The following is a 24,958-nucleotide window of genomic DNA, read 5'->3' as shown; positions in this document are numbered from 1 at the left end:
AGTAGAGTGTCGATTATCCAAATCAATGGGGACTGGGGTTGTTTGGATAACTGATTATGTACGAAAAATAGTGTAACGTATCCGATGTTGAAATTTTTCTCCGTTATGTGTTGCTTCGCGCTGAATTTTCATCGATGTTAAGCCTAACGAAGACTATTGTATCGTTAAAAATTACTTCTTTATTTTGTACAAACAAAATTAATATATTAAAAAATATAAAAACAATAAAAAATTATACTTCAGAAGTTAATTTAGTATCAGAAACGTAAAATATTTGAGTAGCCCAAGACATGGCCAAAGATTGCAGTGCCACAACACTGGAGAAAATTAAATTTCTCCAGTGTTGACTTTCGGATAATCGACACTCTACTGTATTTGTAAATCTCTGTATTTGCCTGATGAAGACGACTATAAGTTCGGCAAAAGTGCTTGCAATAAAAAAATGTACATGTAACACCGACCTCAGTGTCTTCTCCATTTATTTTATTATACGGTATTTTGGCGTGATAGTCATCCTATTGATCATTTATTTTATGTTTAAATTTCATTAAAAAAATAATTTTCTTGGTCTGGATATCATCTCAGACACTACACAATAATTGTTTTCAGTCATCTCCTTTTCTATATCCGTTGATGGACTCAGAAGTAGAGGAAAATTATAGATTCAATTATGGAAGCACATTGACAAAACAATATGTGATGTGAGTGAAAATCTCACTATTGTCATTCTTGTTCAAGCTAGTGATGTATTTGAAAATTTGTGTTCTGTATAAAGGCAGCTTTTTGGTTTGTATTGCTTCCTTATTCACAAATGCAATGAATAAATAAAATAAACAGATAAATTACATATACAGTGTCTTTAAAATAAAACTATATGTATAAATAAATAAAATACAAATCTTATAACTAATTCACAACTGCCAAGTAAAGTTAAATCACAGCAAAAGATTTAATAACTATAATGTTTTTGATAATTTTTTTTAACAATTTTCCTCAAGTAGAATATTCAATGGAATGCCAACATTCTAGAATACAAATTTTTAAACATTGCAATAGGACTGTTAATCTATCATAAAAAAAGACTGCATAACTATGAACTAATTTTAAAATAATGACTCAAAAATAACATAATGAATAAATAAAATCAATACTAAACATAAATATATATGGGACAACTACAATAAATACAAGAATAAAGAAAATAAATAAAGTAAATAAAGTAAAAAGCTAAACGGTCCATGTCATATTTGTCATGGGGCTACAAGTCATTTGCTCATTGGATATTCAAAAAAGGAGTTTTATGCATTGTAGTTGTATATGTTTATGTTCAGTATTGTTTTACTTTATTTGTTATGTTACTATTTGTCTTATTATTTTTGAGTTATTTTAAAATTAGTTCATAGTAGTTTATTCTTTTTTATGATTGGTTAACAGTAATATTGCAATGTTTAAAATTTGTATTCTAGGACATTGGCATTCCATTATGTATTTTACTTGAGGAAGTTCATTAAAAATAATCAAAAACGTTATAGTTATTAAAATGATAGAAAACATTTTTGCTGTGTTTTAGGATTGTTGCTAAAGGCACACTCCAAGTTCTTTCAAGAAAAGTTTATGGTAATGAATCTTGCCATTTTCCAAATATGGACGTTCCTCCATATTTAAGAATAATGCATTTGCTGCAGTGATATCTAAAATGACCATTATGTCATTTTGTCTTTTATAAATATAGATTCCTATCATTTGGTCCATTTAATCACTACCTCCTTTTCATTTATTATAGAATTTTCAGCTTTTCCTTGAGGCTCTCCTCATTTACTCTAGCATCAAGGTGCAGCATGTTTAGTAAAGTTATTGCTTAGCTCTTTTTGAGAACATAATTTACTAAAGTAAAGTAAAGATGAATACACTTCATCTTTCTGGAATCTTTCTCTTGTATTGATGGCTTGCTTCAACAGCACTAATTCCAATTTTCAGTAATCTCTGAAAAAGTTGTACAATAATAAATTGTCACATGTTAAATTTCTAGAACTGTTTTTGATGCTACTGATAAGTGTAGTTACTACAGTTTCACCCAAATTACATTGCACAAATTTGTCAAGTTGGTTAACAACATAATCCAGACTCTCAGTGGCATTATTAGTTTCACTTTTACATAACCAAAACAATTTGATGTATTTTGCCAGTTTGTTCAGCATGTACAGAATAAATGAACAATGTCTGCAAAATCCAAGCAGTTATTCATCAATGTCAGATTCATCTTTCGAATAATAACTATCAAGCATTGCACTAGAAATGGATTCCAAATGTAGCAAATTGTCAGTTCATCAGTTTTTTGTTCTTTTGTCATTGAATCTAATAAACCTTTGTATGTTATCAAATTGGTTTACAGACATCATTGCCTGCACAGGGAATTTTATCCAAAAAATAATTTTCTTACTGCAGTATCTCACTGTTTCTCAGCATTAGCTACAATATAAAAAATGCATTCATTTCATCTGGCTGTATATCAATTTAGATTTATGTCTTGCATAACATTCTCACCTTGGCAATCTGTTTGTACAAATAAGAGTTTTTTGCAAACAATCTTTTGATATAAACTTTGTCCACACTTCAATCACAGAAAGAAAACCTCATTGTGGCATTTTGGATCAGATACAAAACAACAATATTGTGAAATAGAGTTTTGGTTTGTGTCAGAAGCACAAAAAACTATTGATATTTATTCACCTAGCGTTGCAGCAGAATCACTATCTGTAGCTCTTCCTTCTTTGTCAATTTTGACTTTGCTGTCAGATGAATTTTCATAAACCATTGAATGCACTGGATCTGGAACAAAATCACTACCACCATCGACTGAGCAACAATCATAACTGGGTTTGTTTGATGCTTCATATCATTGTGTTAGCACTTCCTGAAAATTGTCATTTTTATGTCTCATTCTTCTTCTACCCAAAGCCATTTTATATCAATCTACTGCAAATAAGATATTTATAATAAATACAAGTATCTGATATTACCTCATTCAGTACCAAAGAAAGAAAATCTGTGTCTAGTAAGCAACTACTTACAAGAAGGCTTCTTATCAAAACTGTACTGCAACTGCAAGAACAGGTGCATACAGTTATAATGCAAAGACAAAACTAAAATTTACTCTTGCAGGTAGCCAGGAAAGTATGAAGTCAGTGAGGACAAGTGCACAAGAGTGCACAATGTACTCTTGTCCACTTACAACAAACCTAAAAGATTTATATTATGAACAGATACAGCAAATGACCATTGACAACCTAAAAGATTTATTATGACCATTGATAAACCTAAAAGATTTGTTATGAACAGATACAGCAAATGACCAATGGTCATTTGCTGTATCTGTTCATAACAACGTTAACAACAAAAATGTGATGCTACTGCATCACATTTTTGTTGTTAACGTTGTTATGATAAACATTAAATTCACAAAATTGTGCAAACTGAAGTACAGAAAAGTGATGATGATGACATTTCTAGAGTAAAAACAACTCCAACTTCTTTCCATAGATACAAAAGTAAAAAGAAAATGATGAATTTGGAAGACTTATGGTCTGCATCATAAGCTTAATCAGATTATTTCTTACTGATATTGTCTTTCAAGTTTGCTATTTTTACCAAGTTTCAAATTTTTAGGATTAATCAACAATCTAATTTTAATGCATTATTGTTAATATAATTTTAATAAAACTTGTGTAATAGTTTTTATTTTAGGAAACCACACACCAACTCAAATTCTCTTTTATCTAGGAAAATGCATTTTGGGCATTCTTTGTAACTTTTCAGTCTCTTTTTACATTTCTAAAAGTAATTTTAATGTATAAAAATAAATACAGCATCATAAAGTAAAATGTAGACAACTGAAGAGGGGACAAAGAATGTTCAAAATGCATCTCCTTAAATAAAAGAGAGAATTTGAATTGAATTGAAATATGGCTTTCTACATTTAACTATATTAAACTACATTTTAAAAAAGAAGTGAATGAGAGAAGTAATTTATTATTGAAATATTTCTATTAACTGATTCAGGCCATTTATTTATTTGTATTTCATTAAAATTAATTTTTTTAAAAATTATTTATTAAAATTTTTATAAAAAATAAAATATAATAAAAAAAACTAGCAAAACTAGTTTTAAAAATTTTACTTTATTTAATTCCATATTCCAATATAGAAATATTGAATAATTATCATGCTAACTCACTTATCAGTTTTCTCATTTCATGTTGATGTAATAATAATGCAGTAAATTGAAAAATAATAGTTTACATCTTATGTACCTGCTCTACAGATCAGATATGATATTTAATAATTAAATTTAATAATGTCAATAATAATAACATGTAATTGTGTACAAATAAGAATTTAATATTGCTTTATGGTTTTTAAAATTTTAAAAAAGTTATTTTTTGCTAACATGAGAAGGGGGAGTTGGGCACCCCAACACTCTTTCTCAAGAGACCAAATCCTATCTCAGTTTCTATGAAAGACAGCAGACATCAGATACAAAGTTGTAGCGTCTCAAAATTAGTACAAAACATTTTTTGTTTTGTTAAAACACTCAAAGACAAAGTAGCTAGACAGTCAAAAAATGGGTGGGGGAAATTGTTTGAGACTTCTCTGCATGGCCTGGAGTGTTTAAGACCTTGAAGAGAAGTGAAGTTTGTTTACGGGCCAAAAACTTTGTCAATCTTTATCAATTTTGGTTGGACACAATGGACATATGCCTTTGAAAGATCATTGAGACTAGAATTACCATTTGATATTTAAAAGGAAAACATTCTTTTCAGATACCATGTGAAAGAAATGTTATCACTTTGACCTCAAAAAATATCTTTCTTCTGTTTTACAAAACAAAAATCCAGCAATTAACATCAAAATTGAAATAAATCCTGAAAAATACAATAATAAATTTGTTTTTTGAAATAATAGATTGATTTTTTTTAAATTATATTTACTTCAACATATTTACTACATCTGTAATGTTGACCTTTTCAGAATGATTTAGCCTCCATTCATAATTTTTCATCTGATAAGCCTGAGATAAAATTCTTTATTGAATGTTTGATTACTTATATTCCTTGTACACTATAGATATCAAAGAAATAAGTTAAGTTTTTGATTTTGTCATTTGGGTTTTCTGTGGTATTGCTCAACCTTTTTCTACTCATTATTTGTTCTGCTTCTTAATCTCAGAGCATATTGAAACTGCTAATTTATTGCCTTCCCCATTTTTGCCTGATTCCACAAGAAATTTGATTATAGTTCTTGGTTTGAGAGTCATATCACTTATTTCCTTAATGCACTTAAATCTCATTGCCAAATCTTGTATATGACATGTTATTTGTTATAAAAAATTTATTTGGTGCTAATACTATCCAACCATTTTATTAATAATACAAACCTGCAGAGCATGAATTATTTTTATCATGAACTGTTTTCCAATTTCCTTTCAAATTTCATATATATTACAATACTTTTTTTACATGAACACATTTAATGTAAACTTCTGTTTTAAATAATCTGATGATGATCACTTACAGGAAAATACTTTTTCTTAATGCAAACTAAAGCTTATTTTTGTAAATTTTCTCAATTATTGTGTGAAGTTGAAGATTTCAATAAAAATTTTTCACATTTTGTGTTTGCATTGTTTAAAATGCACAAGTGTGGGATGAAGGAAAGTGTATCTTGACTGGAGATAGTCATTTGTTCAGTAAATAAAAGATTAATAGAGATTGAAAACATGAACTTTTTTAACATGAACAAGTTCATAGCTACTGTGACTATCTGTGTTAATGAGTTTCAACTGTATTTATAATTTTTACAACATAATAAACTTTATTAACTAATAATTTAACATAATTTTTGTTATAAAACTACTGAAAATGTACCATAAAATATGCAAAATTAATTCAGTTTTTTAAATTTTAACTTGTTTAAAAAATTCTTTTTGTATATATTAATGATATTGAGTATTTATGATCATTTATTATTATATTATATTTATACATATATTTTTATATTTTAATTTACAGGAAATCAGCAGTTTCAACAAGGAAATTATCCTCCATCTGCAACACCTCAACAACAGCCTCATGCTCAATATGGTACTGGTAATCCTCCTTCAGGAACATATACTGCTCAAAATCATCCATCATCATCTTATCAGCCTTCAACACAAAATTATCCTAGTGTACCCACTACTCAAACACAGTCTGCTACACAGGCTCCAGTTCCCCAGACTCAAACACAAAATTATGGATCAACAACTACACCACAAACTCAGACTCAGAATTATCCACCAACAACAACAACTACACAACCTCAAGGTTACGTACAGACAACTGTGCCAAACACCCAACCTCAATCTCAAACTTATAACCCACAAACATCTCAGACACAAACATATTCACAATCAAATCAAACATATGGACCTCCTCAAGCTAATTCTCAAAGCCAATGGTATTCTTCTACTAACAATCAACCTTATTCTTCTGCTCCTTCTTCACAACCAAACTATGCTGCTTCTCCTCAGTCTCAAAATTATATGCCTCATTCACAATCTAATTACACTTCACCATCAACTCAGGCAAATTATCCTACAACACAACAAAATTATGGATCTAACACCACACAACAGGCTGGATACGTACATCCTAATGCAAATTCAGCTCCTCAAGGTTCAACACCACCACCTCAACAGTCTCGTTATCCTCCAGGTTACGGACAGCAGGGATATCCACACTATCGACCACCTTCACAAGGAGGGCATCCAGGAATATCTCAGAGTCATTTAGGCCCACCGTCAGCAGGTGGTCTGCACAGTCAAATGCCTCCTCCATCTTCTGCACAACCGCAGCCTTATGGATACGATCAAAACCAGGGATATTCTAGCTATCAATCTCAATAATTCTCTAGGGTGCTAAAATTTTCATAGATGTGAAAATAGTAACATATGTCAGTGTGATTTTATTTTCATTAAATCTAAATTTCATATTATTCATTGGGAAAATAGTTTCATTATATTTTCTGTAAAAGTACATGTAGCTTACTAGTAATGGTAAAGTAGAAATTTTATATTTAGGATTAAGGTTTGGGTGATTATAGTATGATAATTATCAATTAACATATTTGAGAAATCAAATGTTCTGAAAGAATGATGTATGCGTGACAGTATTGAGAAATTTTAAATTTATTCTTTTGAAATTTGACACATTCAAAGACTGAGTACTTGGATTAAAAAACAAATTTTTCTCTGACTGTTTTAAAATAATCATAAATGATGTGACATTTTTAAATCTGATTGCTTGATAAGCAATACTCAAATGAATTCAGCAATAATCAAGAACTCAGTTTTTGAATATTGAAATTAATGTATATATTATACATATATATAATTACAAATATGTTTACAAAAGTCTGATGATATTTTTTTTGTAAAAACGTTTTAAATTAAACTCATCTCTGTTATTGGTTTTATAATAAAGTGAGATTGTGTTAGATTACGATATAATGTTTTTTAATTTTATTCTACAGAAAATTTTTCTTTATTCTACAATTTATTTTTGCTGTAAATTTCTGTATGACATGTATTAACAATGCCCTTAAAGTGTATGAGAATGATGCATGAATAAATATAATTGATCTACATATAAATATATATATATCTATGTATGAATTTCAGATTAAATTGTATTTTACAAATTAAAATAAAAAAAAACAGTATTTTAAATTCATTTATTATGCATTATCACATTAACAGTTTCACTTATTTTGATGTAATGTGCTTATATGAAAATTAATCTTAATCATTTGAAAATTTTAATTATCACTACAAAAATTTATATTTTATATTTTAAGATACATAAATGCTATTTCTTCAAATTTCATCCCATACATGAGTATTATGCTAAGTTTTAGATGTGTTATTTTTATATATGTATTATATAATGACAATGGTTTTATCATTTTAAAATAAATTATTAGTGACTGACTTAAGATATTTGTGACATCTAATGGGAGTGACTGTGCTGATTTGCCTTAACTATGTCAGGATGGATGAGGTTGAAATGGCCATTAAAATTTCTGCCTATATACACGTACGAGGTATCATTACCAGATATAAGTGTTTATATTCAGAATATTAATATTAAATCATAAGTGACATTAGAATATTCTGACACCACTTATGATTGTTGGCTTGCAAGAAAACCCTCTTAATCTCAAGTGGTCTCATATGGGGATTTGGACTAAGAGAATGGAGAAGGAATTTGATGAGACAACATAGAAGATAAATATAAAGTAATTTATTAATAAACTCCAAATACCTTTAAAATCTAGTCTATTTTAAAAACTTATTGAACGTTTTCAGTCAGATTAACAGACCTTCTTCAGGATCAAACTAACAGAATTTAAATTTGCCAAACAGAAATTCCAAAATGTTCTATAATCTTCTCGTATTCAGTAATGCAGGTAGAGATATAATAAAGTAATTTATTATAGGCATTTCAAAACACTAGCATATAACATCAAAATTTTTCTGAAAAATAAACTGTTTGTCTAACTACTGGAGAGAGGTTTTACATTCGATTTGTGTGACAGTAAATGCGTTAAATTGTTGACTAGACTTAATTTTTTTAGACGAGTTTATTCTTTCTTTTAATTGTTAACTTGATTGGAAATATAATCCTTGTACTCCTTTCTTATAATCCATATGGTCCTTGCAGTCGTTAAATACACTTCTGTAATCTCCATTGGGGGGAATGCAGTGTCAATGGATGATTCTTTTGAAGAGGACACACACTATGATACTTTGGGACCCTGTGTGGAATCTTTCAATGAGGAACCTTTCTTTACGCGTTGTTTCTCCTTTTATACCTTTCCTTTCATCAGGAGCATTGATATCTAACCAAATTTGGTCATTTTGATACAGTTCCTAACAATCATCTAAAGTTTTCTTCTTTCTGAGGTTCACTATTCATTCTTGGATGAATAGTGACCTCAGAAAGAAGTATCATTTCTGAACAAAGTTAAACTGAAGATAAAATCTCCAAGTTCCTTGTTAAAATTTGTGACTTTAGGCCTAGTAAAACTGTTTACAAATAGTAAATGTTTATAATTTATACAAATTATTAAAACAACAGTCTTGAGTCCATATTTTTGTTTAATTTATTTATTTTAGTTAAGAAACAAAGTTAATTTCATCAGCTTCTTAGAAATTAAAAAAAAAAACTTAATTTCTTAAAATACATCTTTAAATTTTCAAGGTATAAATTACATGCTTTACCTAAGTATAATATAGATTTGAAAATTTTATATATAATAAAAAAGAATTAAATTGCAATATACATATATATATATATAAATCAAAGTGATTTATATATATGTTTTTAATGTTGACATTTACCAGAGATATATAGGCTTATATATCTATGATTATTTTGAATATTAAATTTTACCTAACAATCAAAATATTCTATAATGTGAAAAATAAATTGGATATATTATATACATGACAAAAATAAACCATAATTTCAACTTTTAATGTTCTAAGGGGAAAAAATACTTACTTTTAGTCTGAACTTTGATATATAATAACAAAGTTTAAGTTGAACTTTATTGTTAAAGTTCTCTCTCTCTCTGTTATTAAATTACTCTGTTAAAATACTTTGTTATTAAATTTTTATCAAATCAATAAGTATTATATTTACAGCAACCTGAAAAAAGTATTGCCTTTTTTCTTATACAAGTTTTATTGAAATACTTATTAATCAAAACTTTTATTTTCTATTTAAAAGAGCTAAGTGAAAAAAATGCTCAGATTTTTCTACCAAAATCATTTCATTACAGAATTTTATTAAAAGACCATCAATTTTTAGGAATATAAATTCCTATTTAATGTTTATTTAGCTATTTAATTTATATTTTTGTTAACTGAATTTTCAAGTTTTTAAATTATCACTAATTTTTCTAGTTAATATTTTTCTAGAATCATATTAGATATTTATTCAAAAGAATATATAGTCATCATTTCTAATACAGAATTACTTGTCTTATTAAAGTTTATTGGCTGCTGGTTTCAAATTGCAGATCTGTAGGTTTCCATTGTCATCTATCTATCCGTAATCGAGAATGAAAATGTAAAACTTAGGGGTCATGAGCTTAAGGCTTCCAGACCACAGCCTTGTGAAAAGGCTGGCCTAGAGGCCCCTTTTAGAGTTCTATGAAAATTAGAGTAATTTTCATAGAACATTTTTTTCTATGATTATCTTAAATTGGTGTTTTCGTTACTGTATACATTAAAGAGATGTTTACTTTAAAAAATTTAAGCAGTTTTGATTAACCATCTGTAATTTCAGCTTATGGATCTACAAAATAAAAAAGTTATTTTTTCATTATAATAATTGAATTATCATCATTTGTTAGTAATCAGTTTTTTTTTTTTTTTTGAACATGTATACACTTATTGGATTTTGTTGTATAGTAATAGATATAAACAAAAGACAAAAGAATACACACCAGACTTTTGACAAAATGTATATGTTTTTATAAATCTCTACACATGCCCAGCTTTTACATGGATTTTGCAAGAAGAACATTTTAATATTGTTAAAGTGTTGGTGGAAAATAACTAGAAATCCTATATTTAAAGAAATGCCATTCAGTAGATATTTACTTGGTTACAGAAATATCATTGTACAACATTTAACATAGATTAAGAAAACACATATATTGTCTATTTTTGAATGAATTTATCATTTTATATATATTATATAGTATTTTTCTTCTTGAATTTTATTTTAAAGACTTTTGAAAATCCTTTATAACTATTTTACAAAAAATTATTAATGGAATGACAAATGTTTTAATAATATAAAGTGAAGTGAAACTGGACAATTATTCAACAATAACTGAAAAAATATTTGTAAAGTTGCTCATTTTTTAAATATATTTTTAAATATTTTTACACCAAGATTGTTTGATTATTATTTTAAAATGCTATACAAATAATTGAAAAATTAATTTGTAACAGAAAAATTATTCAATGGATCAAAGACAAGCCTGACAATAAAGTTTCAGAATTTTATCAAATTATGAATACAAAAACACAAAAATACTTGAACTACTTTAATGCTAAAGAGCTAAAGATATTGAATTCTTGCCAATTATAAGAAATACTTCATCAGATAACATTTAAATATTCCATACATAAAAAATGTTTAAATATTCAGATTTATTACTATAATAAACAGTTTTTTTGGGTAATATATTTTATTCATAATATTTTATAGTTCTCACTTAATTTTACATGTGATTGATGATTTATTAATTTGAATTTTTGTTTGTTTAAATTGTATTACCCAAACCAGACTGACAAAAACAAGATTGAAAGGTCATTTAAAATGTCTTACTAATAATGTATGGAACATTATTGGATTTTGCATTATGTAGTTTTATTTGTAAGTCATAATTCTTTTTATTAAACATACAAATTTTTCTTTTCCTAAATAAGTTTCTGGAAGTAATCAAAACATATTTATAATGCAATTACAGTGATATAGTTATTAAAATAATAAAATATAACATAGAGACACTATAAAAGGATCCATGTTTTTTACTTACAAAGAAAAAGATTGACAAATATAATTCGGTATTTGTTTTAAGATTTTAAATGAAATAAAACTTTAAAACGGAAAAATTATTTTAAAAGTAAATAGTACATATTTCAATTAGGGTTTTTTTAGATAAATAAAAGCTGTTTTACAGTGATGATGATTTAACCTTCTGCCAATTTTTACTTTTATCAAGCTTTATTTGTTAAACAATTACATTAACAAATTTAAAAAATATTTTCCTACTTTATTTATTGACTAAAAAAGTTTCTTTTACATGTAAATTGAAGTAATGACAGTGTAGGGTTGGTGTTTTACAACTAGCTAATAAATAATTTAACAGTAACACTTCTCTTATTATTGATTATTTTTAAATTTTATTTATGATTGTGACTAATTTTTTTTAATTTATATTTTACAATTTAAATTTAAAGTAAATATTTATCATCAGAGATGATATGTAAATAAATGGAGAAAAAGAATCAGAAAAATCACACTAATTAACTTCAGTAATTGATTTCTTTTTTTATACATTTAAATAGTTTAAAATAAATTAATCAATAGTATGCCGAGCTATGAAATTAGAAAAAATTCTCTCAAACAAAACTAAAAATCATCATACAAGATACTATTTTAGAAATTGAAAAAAAGGAATATTTGTAAGAATTGGTTTCTGTATCCTAATATTAATCAACATGGAAAAGAAAATTATCTAAAAAGTTTTTTATCCTTGAGCATTCAATTTTTTTTTTATCTAGAGATTTCTATTTTTCAATAATCAATAGATTTAAATTTTGGACATTTATTTTTATTTTCTATTTCTTACCAAATACTTATTTTATCTTTTCAAACAAGATTTCTATCACAATATTCTTTCACATTACTGATTGTAAATTCTTGACTGTAGTGTGTTTTTGTTTCTCCAAATGTAATTCTCTCTTTCTTGTTTACCATTTTCTTTCAAGAATGAAATTCAAAGTACTTTCATCTGCCTACAGATTTACATCAAAAATATTTATAAAATAGTAAAAATTTTTTAATAAATTGAAATGTCTAATGTTATTGAATTTTTTTATACACATATATAATGCTTATATATCTATGATTATTTTGAATATTAAATTTTACCTAACAATCAAAATATTCTATAATGTGAAAAATAAATTGGATATATTATATACATGACAAAAATAAACCATAATTTCAACTTTTAATGTTCTAAGGGGAAAAAATACTTACTTTTAGTCTGAACTTTGATATATAATAACAAAGTTTAAGTTGAACTTTATTGTTAAAGTTCTCTCTCTCTCTGTTATTAAATTACTCTGTTAAAATACTTTGTTATTAAATTTTTATCAAATCAATAAGTATTATATTTACAGCAACCTGAAAAAAGTATTGCCTTTTTTCTTATACAAGTTTTATTGAAATACTTATTAATCAAAACTTTTATTTTCTATTTAAAAGAGCTAAGTGAAAAAAATGCTCAGATTTTTCTACCAAAATCATTTCATTACAGAATTTTATTAAAAGACCATCAATTTTTAGGAATATAAATTCCTATTTAATGTTTATTTAGCTATTTAATTTATATTTTTGTTAACTGAATTTTCAAGTTTTTAAATTATCACTAATTTTTCNATAAAAAGTGTTTAGAAATTATGTATATATATTTTTAACATAGTGTAAGTAATTGAATTGCAAAATTTTCTAATAATTTCGCGTAATTTTTAGCAAACATTTTAATAAATTAATTATAATAATTTACTCAATTTTTAAATGATATTTAATGCTACATTATAACGTTGATTTTAATGATAATCGATTGTGACTGTTCTAGTTAATGCCCGAAAAGAAAATTCACTCCAGTGATGAGAAATTTCAAGATTTCAATACGTTTATTTTGTTTATTAAGGAAATTACGATAGAGAAACAATTAAAATGAACCAATCTAAATTGAAAAAGGGGAGGAGAGACGGGCGAAAGATGTGTTTTATTTACAGATCTTTTAAACACAATATTTATATTCGTATAATATAAAGAATCTTCGTATAAAATGGTTATTATAAGGACGGGCGAGCGCTACAAAAGCAAAGAACTAATAAAGAGAAAATGCATAAAATGCGAGCGATTCATAATAATAAATAGTTTTGCCGGCATAGAATAAACTATGAACAATGCCCTCTAGTGAGTAATATTGGCAACACAGGGTTAGCCACACAAGTAGGATAGTTTCTCTCCTGCATTCCAGGCATTCGATATTGTTAACACGGGTTTTGGTGTTTGTCGTGTGCGTGTGTGTATGTGTGTGTGTGTGGAAATTAAACGAAATGTATCATTTGATTTGGATGTATATAATCTATTCTTCAACTGTGACGATATTCTTTAATTAAGATCTAGAAGAGAGTATTTAGAAACAGATGGGAAACGAACAGAGTCAGCAAGAGAGTGCCGAGGGAACGTCAAGTCGTATAGGTAACGGTGCAGGTGGACCACAGTCAAACGCTATGGTTTCACACAGGACAGGTACGGAGGAAGAAGACGTAGGTGTGGCATCCCCACCTGATGTTGATTTGAGTAATCTATCGGAAGAAGAAAGAAAAATGATATTGTCTGTTATGGCACGCGCTCAAGATTTGGATAAAGACATCACACAACGTAGAAGGTGAGTTAATTTGCATTGGTTCTTCTTAGCCAGGCTCCGAAGTCGCGAGGAGAAAACGGATTTACAGGCGAAATTCTCGATTTAAATATACTATAGTGTAGAGATAAAAAATGCATTATTTTGCATTCGCATTCGAGAGTATTTTTAGATACAATTGCGATATTATCGATCTTTATTTTTATCTCTAATTTACGTTTATGCATTATGCCTATATTTGCATCCATACTTAAATTCGCGCATTTCTAGTCTTTCCATTCTTGAAGAAATTCTTTCTGATTCCTGTTTATCTCCAACTAAGATTATGTCTAATAATTAAATATTTTTTTAATAATATTTGCATAAGATAGTACTTAAACGTCAATTGCAGGTATAAGCGATACAAAAGGATAAAATCCTCTTTTAAATAATAAACAGATACTCCCAGCTTTAGTTTTTGCGTCCTTGCCAATTGGCAAGTTGCCGACTGATGTTGGAAATGTAGAAAAATCAATTCATGTTTTGCTATATTATATCTCGGGCTCAATTGTAGGTAAGCGTGTTGTGCGTCGTAACCCGGTGAACTGCTAAGTCGTTCAATTTTCCACATAGAAGCGATAACAAATTCACCTCTAGCTATTTTATAACTGTAAATAATCGAATTTCTAGACGAGACAGACACACGTAGACACGTTTTATGTAATAAGATCAAATCGTATCCATTATTTATCCGTATTATCCATTTGATTTTATTATCAATTTCCATAACCAATAACTCAAATATACTCTACTTCTCTCGCTACCGATGTGTCATTCGATGATGTCCGATAGCAGATGTGATAAGTGGAGCGCATCTGAACCGTCTTCCCTCGTCCATGTTGTTTGAATCTCATTTCGAGACCTTGGTTCCGAATTTTGAATTTAATATAATTACCACTCGATAGATGGCGTGACAGTAAAGTTAATTTAATTAAAAAAATAATAATAATACTATAATAGGAAATCGTTTTTAAAATTTATATTCTCATTCACGTAATTTTTTTGTTAAATTAATAATGGTGATTAAAAATAACATATTAATAATAAATATAAATCATCGGTAATTAGTAAACATTAAAAAAAAAGGAATTATTTTTTAGGCAAAGCAAATATTATCTTAAAGTGTTGCCAAGCGACACGATCGGCGAATCCTCACGCGACGGAAGATTGCAATCACTCTTCCTTGTTTATTAATACTAATAATGCATCGACGATGATAACAATTTCTGTTATACTCCAACGAGGTGAAAAGTGTAACGTGTTAAACGAAAATCAATGCCGCAACAGTATTAAATTTCTACAGAAAAGGACAAATGGGCGCGCGTCGGTTCCTCTTGTAAAATAGTAACAATAAATAATAAACCAAATCTTTTGAATCGTATAATATTATTTATACAAAATAAATAAATAAATAAATAAAAAATCAAACATCTTCGCGGTATCTGATAATAAATTCTCCTGAGCGAGAACCATTGACTCGATTGACATTTAATGTTGGTTTGTGTTTTGTTTGGATAGAAGAAGAAACGAAAAAAATGAAAACAAAATGAATAAGTTGCTTAGATATTTTTTAAATAAATGAATTGGTCTGAAGCGAATGTCATGTCAGCAATCTACAAATCAATAAAAATCAAATTTCCAGTTGGGATGGAGTTCATTGACTGTTTTACTGATCTTCTTTCTTTCCTATCCAATGGAGAAACCAACAAACTTTGAGCTTTTTGTCAGTCGAGAGACGTTTTACTTAATTAATACAATTTCGTCTTCTTCGTTTTTTTTCTTCCTTTGATTTAACCGAAAAAAAAGGAAACAAACCGGATGTTGACATCGCAGTTTCCGGTGCTGTCGAATGTAAACGACGTCACCGTTTGAAGTAAAGCGGCTTTAATGATATTCAATTATATTTATAAAGATTAATTTACAAATTAAGAAGCGGTAGATTTTATATAGAAGCGATAAATACACGTTCGAATAGATCAACCTAATTATTCGTCAGCGCATCTCACGTTGTAACAATTTAATAACAATATAATAATTATAAGAAGGGAGAGTTTGGAGTATAATTAACGAGTTGTGATTTTAATGAAACAACAACAACTCGAAATTAGAGTGATTTATCTAACGTCACATTGTAACAAATACGAAAGAAATTGTTTTAATGAACATCCGCCAGCCATAATTATTCTTAGTTGCAATCATTTGATAAAATTCCTGTCGAATATTAAGTTAATTCGTTTAAAAAAATAAAATATAAACTTTTCAAACAACCGAATGGAATCGAGGAAGAGAATCTTAAACCTCACCCACATTTATTGTTAGTGTTTGTATAGAAGCAAATCGATAAATTGTCGCATGGATGAATTTTGCTTTATCATCCACAAACGAGATTAGTAAACAAAATGCAATATTCTGTAGCGTGCAACATCTAACAGAAGATATTTTCATTTGTTTTCTAATTATTTTTTTTAAAGTATAGTGCAAATTACGTGCGTAGAAAGACTCGTTCTTTTACGTCACATTTAGGAATGCTTATCGGCTTTTCGGCTTATTTTCAGCTTATTTTAATAAAAAGGAATAAATAAATAAGTATTAAAACGTTATATAAAAAGCTGGAAACGTTGTTTCTGGACTTTCACGGCATTTTTTATTCGTTTTCATCCCTAATAATTGCTACCTTTTATAAGTCTTCAGATTGGTTCGGGAGATATAGCCCACTCCCTTAATATCTCCCGAATCAATAGTGTGATTTTTCTTGAAAATTTCTAGAAACATTTCTTCCTAATACACAAACATTGCTGCAAAATTTCAGAAACTTTTGAGGACTAATTAAGCTTTAAAGTGGATAAAAAAAATCGTGTATCCCTCACACACACATACAAAACCCCCCACTTTTTCGCATTATTTCAAGGTCCCCTGAATTCAAAAATTAAACATTTTTGAGGGGTCATTTTTTGACCTATCGCCACTCTCTCCCTCTGTTATATGACAGCAGGGAAAATAGAATCGATATGAATTATTTTGCTATATATAATTAAAAATATTTTAAAAAATAATCGGTTTGAAAACAACAACAGGAAGGGGGTGATTAATAATCGTTATATTACGAACGTAACACGTCAGTAATTTATATCATTTATCCAATGAATTTGCGACTGGCGATAAATAATTTACAAGTATTGGGTTCAGATTCTCATCAAATTACATACTGGCATTTTTTTTTTTGCATTAATCTCCTGACTTCTGATAATATTAATGAAATTAGATCTGTCAAAAAGCTTAAAAAAGAAAAAGAATTGGTATATTCGATTTATTCCTTTGACACCTTTCATTACAAAATCTCACGTCACTTCTTTTACTTTACAACTCGACTATATTATTGACTATTCAGCAGATTTGCAGCAATTTTTTTTTCTTTTCTTCACTTATTCAACTGGAAAAAAAATCGATAGTTTTTCTAATAATTTACCACTACAAAACCGCAATTTTATTATTATTAACGAACAGGAAAAAAAGAAAAATATTCGAATATTTACAGGTGACAATTTTATTCTTCTTCATCAAATTAATCACTTTTCCATGGGGGTAGCTTTCGAGTTTTGCTATCGTCTTACATTAATTAAGTTAAGTACAGAAAGGGATTGTTATATATATATATATATATATATATATATATATACTTTTTCTGTTGGCTTTGAAAAAAATAATAAATAAATTTTTAATTGAAATAAATAAAGTTATAAATTTGGTAAAGTAAAATCGATTTGTAGAAAAGGAAGTGCAGATTCTTGTAGCATTATTGCTAAATGTTGGAGCTATTCTATGGAGAGGGAGAGAGAAAACAATGATTGGCTATTATCTTTCTCTATGTTTGCAACTAAATGTACAATAATAAATCATTAGATGTTTCTTTCTATTTTTTTTTTTTTTTTATCTTTCTAATCAGCTATTCTACGCCAAACAAATCATTTGATGAAGCAAACAAACATTTAAGGGAGGGAATTATCCACGAACTGAACACGAAAAGATTCGTTAATTCTAAACTTCTTTTCGTATCGAATTTCTTTCTGCAAAGATTTGGCTCGAATTTTTATAAAACAAATAATAAAAATATATAGCAGAAAGGATTTTAAAACTTAAACAATATAAAGAAATAAACAATGTGTTTCATTTTAGAACAGATGTCTTTGTCAACGCTAGAAAATAGTTTTTAATTTACGTATTATTAAATTTCATCTTTTTTAATATACAGTATATATATTTTTTTCTATTTTTATATTTAAAAAATACGATTAATTACGAGTGGATGTATAAACTGGCAACATTTTACGCGTGTAAGAATAGGGAGACACTATACTAGAACAATTGTTTTTAAACACAAAACATTAACTTTTTTTTTTTTTTGTTTTGTTTTAGAATTATATTAATGAATAATAAAAGTTAATTTTTAAATTATAAAATTAAAAAAATTTTTATGTTGAAGGAATATATACTTAATTTCTTTTTTTTAAAAATAGCGAATTGTTTAAAAATCGACCAATAGCGACGTTGCCTTTTAGTTGGCTGAGAAACGTCCACCTGCAACCACTTCGTCGTCTGTGCACTTCGCACAAGTATAATTCAAAACTTTAAACTCACGGAATTTAAATTCGAAATTCGTAAACGTGTTAAGCGATTTTCAATTTTTAATCTCGCCAATCTCCCACAAGAGTAAACACTTTAGTTTTTAATACAAAATTTCGTACTTGGCGGAGAAATGAATCGAGTCACTTTCATGATTAGGATGCTTAATGTAATGCCTGGAAGCCATGAAAACCATTTTTTTTTCTTTTTTAGAATATTATTACGCTAGAACATGTCTTCCTTAATAACAATTTCCATGAAAATTATTGCCGAATGGTGTTTAAACGTAAGCATTGGTAGGGTGAAGTTTTTCTTTTTTTTTTTTCTTAAGTGTGTGTCTGGATCGATAGAAGTTTTTGTGGAATTTTTAATTAAAGATTTAAATGCTTGTTGCCTTAATTAATTAATTTTATAGCAATTGCGTGTCTTTGTCAAGTTTAAACGAAATTGCATTATTTAAAATTATCTTTATTTCGCTCGATTAATTCTTTTCGGCAAAAATTCGGCATCGGAAATAGTGCGAGACAAAACTCGAATTTTTCCGTTTATTATTCGAAAATGTCGGATCGAAACACTATTCTTACATAATATATATATTTATGCATAATTTTATTTCGTAAATTCGTTCATATTTTAAGAGCGAAATTTTAGAATAAGAGAAGAATCGAGGCAATTCTTTACCATCTTCAATAACAATGCGAGATGCAAATGGACGTATTTTGAAACGTCCAACCAAGATTAATCTCGATGATAGATGACGAAATCTTCCGTCTTTTGTCCCTTTTTTGACAGGATCTTTCGCCATCCGAAGCCACGAAAATAACATTTTTCGCAATGTCCTTTAATATTTAATATCTAGTTAATGGGTTTAATGGACTCATTTTTTATACTAGATCATTTGCATATACAATGAACGGCAGCACATTTATACTGACGATGATCTCCTCTATTTTTATATCTTGAGTTAGACATCCCTCGTATTAATATTTAAGAATTATAATGACTTTTTTCCAAGTTAAATGCTCTTAACGATATAAAAAAAAAATAAGTGGGTGCGTGAGTATTGCCTTCACCCCTACCGATCTTTATATATTGCATTTGTTGTAATATATATTCTTGTCGCTCGGTGTTGTTGTTTTTCAATTTTTGAGAACAATTGAAAAATATCCAGTTCCATTGCAAGATCGCCCTGGGATTATTCCGTGACACTTCATTCATATAACAAAGACAAAAAGTTTCGCAGCTTCACTTACTACAGACATAAAACTTAATTGCCGAAACTTTGATAGATTTATCATAGAAAAATAGAAGAAGAAGAAGAAGAAGAAAATTGCATTTAAGTGAAAGAATAGAAAGAAATTTAGTGTAATAACGTAGAAAATAGGGAATTGAATTAATAAATTTCTTATTTAAATATTTTTTTTCTAACGTTTCTTAATTATAAATGGTCTTCTTTTAATTACTTTTGATAATGTTTTACATCCGTTCATTTTTCAATCGCCATTTTCTTTTTGTTATATATATATATTTTTTTTTTTAATAAGATTTTCTAGAAGAAATATTCTTCTTGCCAATGTTTCGTACATTTAAAAAAAAAAACGGTAAAAATTTCTCCGTAACTCATACATTATTTAAAATGCAACATTTCTTAATAAATGCCACCATAAAAGAAATATTCCACATCCGAATCAATGAAGGAACTTGTTTTGGATTTAAATTTATTTCTTTAGATTCTCGGTTATTTATAAAATAGAAATTCTTCAGTTTTTTAAGGTTAAATTCTGATATTTTCGATAATCGAAACAATTTCCTGTTCTTGATATATATATATATTTTTTCCTTTTTATATAAACCAATAATTGAGATGGATGAAGAGACCCGTACGAGATTTATTCGGCTTTTAACTCGCTCCTCGATCATCATTTTCTCGAATTAACTTTTCGTGAAATTTTAATTTTGTTACGTTCTGTTATTGGTAATCTTCTAGAAACATTCTAGAAGCATTCTTGCGAGGAGATGTTTGGTAATTGGAAAGAGAAAGAGAGGATACATAATGAAGAAGAAGACGTAACCCCGAGGCTCTAGAGTCTTTGGAAATTCTACTAACTCTCGTGTTTTCCTTCTCGTTTATAAGTTTCCGCTTCAAACTTCCGCCATTTTATTTATCACGTCATCATGCGAAATTGACCGGATCTTCAACCGTCAATCTCACTTTATTCTCGTTTTATAAGTTAAATTGTTTTTTTGAATGTTTCAGAATGAGCTCCACATCACGTTGATTCATCTCTCTTCAAACAAACGTTGCTCTATATTTTATTTATTTTAGATATTTTTAACTACATTTCGAGGGTCAAAAAAATTATTTAAAAAAATAGCTTAAAAAATGGTATCTGTTGCGTAAATAATACATAATTACTTATATTTTAAATAAGTACAGTCGACTCTCCTATAACACTGTTGATTATTCCGTTTTATATGAGTTCCATGTTGTACGAGTCACTTAGATTTTACAAATACGTGTGCCGGGGTGTGAACGGCTCACGTATTTGTAAAATCTAAGTGATTCGTACAACATGGAATTCATATAAAACGGAATAATCAACAGTGTTATAGGGGGATCGACTTGTACTGTAAAACCTGACTAAACAAGAAAGATTATTCGGTATCGTACAAGTCCGATTTACACAGGTTTTATTGTAATAAAAATTAAAATTAATCGATTTTTCTGTATCTTAGAACGTTTCTATGTATAGAAATAGCTTTATTATTAATTAAATTAATAATATAATCTAATTTGCCGAAAGAAAGATTGCTTTCTTCTAGTGTAAACAATAGCTACACGGGACTTGCAGGATCACTCGGATTGAAATGATCTTTCTAATCCCCCCTAACAAATGTACGAATATTAAACAAATGCATAATTTGTGGTTGGATTATTACTCATTCTTTCCTCAAATTAGTACAAAGTACTTTCCAGACAGCATTAGAAAGCATCATGTAAGTGCTTTCAAGAAATCGAATGCATAATGAAGACTTTCACTCGAAATCTTATCTGAGAACTAAGAGGATCCCCCCTTTTTTTTCTTATTAAATAACCGAGATACCTGAATAATGATAATAATTGCGTATAATTAATATTTAAAAAAAAAGGTGTTGGAGTATCGCGAGAGACCAGAGATAAAATCAATTACTTGTAAAGAGAGGAATGAGAAATGAACTGTCAACTGAAGTGCCAATTCGATTTGGGAATTTTTGTTGTTATTATTTTTTTTCTACATTTTTAAAAGAGTTTTTTTTTCCTCTTTTTCTTCCCCTTTTTTAAAACAGTCGACTCCTCGAGGGAGAATCTTTTAACCTGTCAAAACAAGAATTCTTCGGGAGTCTCGGAATAACTTTCTCGAATTCTTTTAAAAATTTGAAGAGTTTTTTTTTTGTTTTTGTTTTTTTTTTCTCTTGAAAAGTGGAAGTAAAAATTTGTTATGTTTGTTTACTGTACATTCGATTGCCGTAAGTTGTTTCGAAAATGGTTGTTTTTTGAAGACGTAGCGTGTTATATCCGTCTTTTTTGTTGATCCTCGGCAAGCTTTTAAAAGACCGAGTAGATGTATCTTAAATGTTTAATTTCAAAGAAAAATGTTTGGCAATTTAATTTTTCAAAGCGAATTTAATATATTTTAAAAATAACTTTAAAANTTTTGCATTTCTCGACGTTTCAAGGTCAATCCGAGCCCCAAAATATAAAAATTTAGATGGGTGATCATTTCTTTTTAGCCGATCGCCATATTTTCCCTCTGTTATAGGCTATATAACAGCCGGAATAGGAATTAAATCTGGAATATTTATTTGTTTATGTTTGATGTCATATTAAAAACTTGATTTTCTTTCATACGTGGCTTTGAATTTTAAAAGAATTCGAAAAGAAAATATTTAAAATAGAATCCAACAACACCATCAAATATTCATTTTCGATCAGATTTGTTTCTCTGAGACGGTGGAATTTTGTTTAATCTGGATCATACAATGGCTAGAGTATAAGCACATATTTAAAGTCTATCAATTCAAATCCACATCTTTTCTGAGATTCAAGAGAGGAAGAATAAATATAATAGTGATGATGAAGACGGCTATGGTTTCAAAACCGAATAATACNTTATATTTAAATAATTTTTACATATATTTTACTTAAGATTAAGTCATTAATTTACTTTTTATATTAGAAATTTATTCGTTATTTTCATGTAAACAATTTTATTTCTAAATTAATTAAATCTGTTTTATTGTAATTTATGTTAATGATAATTAAAATATTTATAATATTTAAAATAAAGAATGTTTTTTTTTCCTTTTTAATTTTAAAGAATAAAAGCTTAAAAATGCAACAACAACAACAACTCCCAACTATTTTTTATACTTTAAATAATTATTAAGGTAATAAAATATATATATATGACTTACAAACTATCAAATTGCAATTTAGTATACATAATACTTGCTGGTGGGTGGTTCAATTTAGAGCGATATACTCTATTTAGTAACTGTACTAAATCGAGGTATTACAAGAATTAAATTGCTCCCTCTCCCCCGAAATGTGATCTAGACCCTCCACTGTGTTGTTGTTGGTGTATTGATGTGTAGAGCGATTGTTTCCTGATATTAAAGATAAAAAGGAAATACATAATAATTTTGAATTTTTAAAAATAAAATAAGTAATCAGAGGTTAATTATTTTGTCGTGAAATATTTCTACGATAATTCTTAATTATTCAAATTAGTTTAACACGCCACGTAGAAAATTTTAACATTAAATAATAACAAGTATAATTAATAAATTCTAAGTAAAGATATAACTTAATCAGATAAGAAAATAGGAAGTTTGCTTCCATCTTCTCTTATTATTATTATTATATATATATTTTTTTTCTTATCTCTTAAGTCTTCATCAAAATTTAGAGTTTAATAATTAATTATAAGTGTTGTTCCAGAGTTAACACACAAATATAATTAATTGTTTAATTTAAACGAAATATATTTCGTGATCAATTATCTTCTTGGTTATTATCAAAAATTTAAAGGTAAAAAAAAAAACATAAATAAATGAATAAAATATAAAATAATAAATAACGATTTCCCTCTTTAATTTATCATTTTAATTTAATTATTTGTTGAATGTTATAACGAAATTATAAATGATATAAGTTTTTTTTACGTATATTTTATTCAGATTTCAATTGGATATTCAATATAATATATATATTTTTGATTTATTCAAATTTTATCGATTGCTTCTCCTTTAAACTTATGAAAAAAAGGATAATTTAAGAAATTCTTTACAAAAATGACATTTTAAAAACTCTTTCGAAGGAACCACAACAGCATTTATAAATATTTTAAAATTTTATTATTATTATTTTTTTTAATTTGTATTTTAGCAAAAATTTATGATTTTTTTAATGTAAATTTTATCAAATAAACTTTTTGCTTTAGAAATTATTTTTAACGTTGAAAAGATAGATTAATAAGCAATTATTATTAACAATAGTCGTTGGTTTCGCTTCGTTGTAAAGAAACGTAAACAGGGAGCGATCCAAGAACCTGGGTTTCTCCTTACCTTTGTAAATAAGTAAATAAAGAAAAAAGTTAAATAAATATATAATAAAAAGATTTAAATGTGCTAAATTCACGTATACACATTTGTATACAATAGTTAAGATGTGTCTACCCTCACCGCTAATTGTTACATTTACAGTAATACAGGAGTGAATGTAGGTTTGCACGTTCTAATATGCTCTTCGCGATTCTAGTTATTCTACTAAATAAGAATAAATAAAAGGTATTGTAAAAACTGTCAAGGTCTCTTAAACGATTTTCTCGTCACTCGAACAGGAAGTTTAGGGGGACCTGAAAGGAAGTTTGGCAAATTTCTATTATAATTATAATTATTTGCTTTTCGTCTTATATTGTCTTATATCTTCTTAATAGTTATATGTAATTTGGCTAAAATTTTATGCACCTAT

The 24,958-nt window shown here is 27.6% G+C and overlaps 2 protein-coding genes across 5 annotated transcripts in view; both read left to right on the top strand.

The window, feature by feature from the left end:
• Window positions 1-7,742, top strand: part of LOC111622543 (protein SSXT-like) — a 63,472-nt gene extending 55,730 nt beyond the window's left edge. Inside the window, exon 6 of the mRNA XM_023364948.1 lies at window positions 6,069-7,742. Coding sequence (XP_023220716.1) covers window positions 6,069-6,943 — 875 coding nt within the window. The 3' untranslated portion in view covers window positions 6,944-7,742. The remainder of the gene's footprint in view (window positions 1-6,068) is intronic.
• A 6,158-nt stretch (window positions 7,743-13,900) lies between these two features.
• LOC111622542 overlaps window positions 13,901-24,958 on the top strand; it is a 71,222-nt gene continuing 60,164 nt past the window's right edge. For all 4 annotated transcript variants that reach the window (XR_002756288.1, XM_023364945.1, XM_023364947.1 and 1 more), the window contains exon 1: window positions 13,901-14,310. Coding sequence is in view for 3 of the 4 variants with exons in the window: in XM_023364945.1 (XP_023220713.1) it covers window positions 14,066-14,310 (245 nt within the window). In the remaining variant the exon portion in view is untranslated. The remainder of the gene's footprint in view (window positions 14,311-24,958) is intronic.

This window comes from Centruroides sculpturatus, unplaced genomic scaffold, assembly GCF_000671375.1.
Source record: "Centruroides sculpturatus isolate CEXI.00-Female unplaced genomic scaffold, Cexi_2.0 scaffold345, whole genome shotgun sequence".
NCBI classification, from domain to species: domain Eukaryota; kingdom Metazoa; phylum Arthropoda; class Arachnida; order Scorpiones; family Buthidae; genus Centruroides; species Centruroides sculpturatus.
Note: the sequence above shows the minus strand (reverse complement) of the source record. Positions and strands in the feature narration are given on the sequence as shown.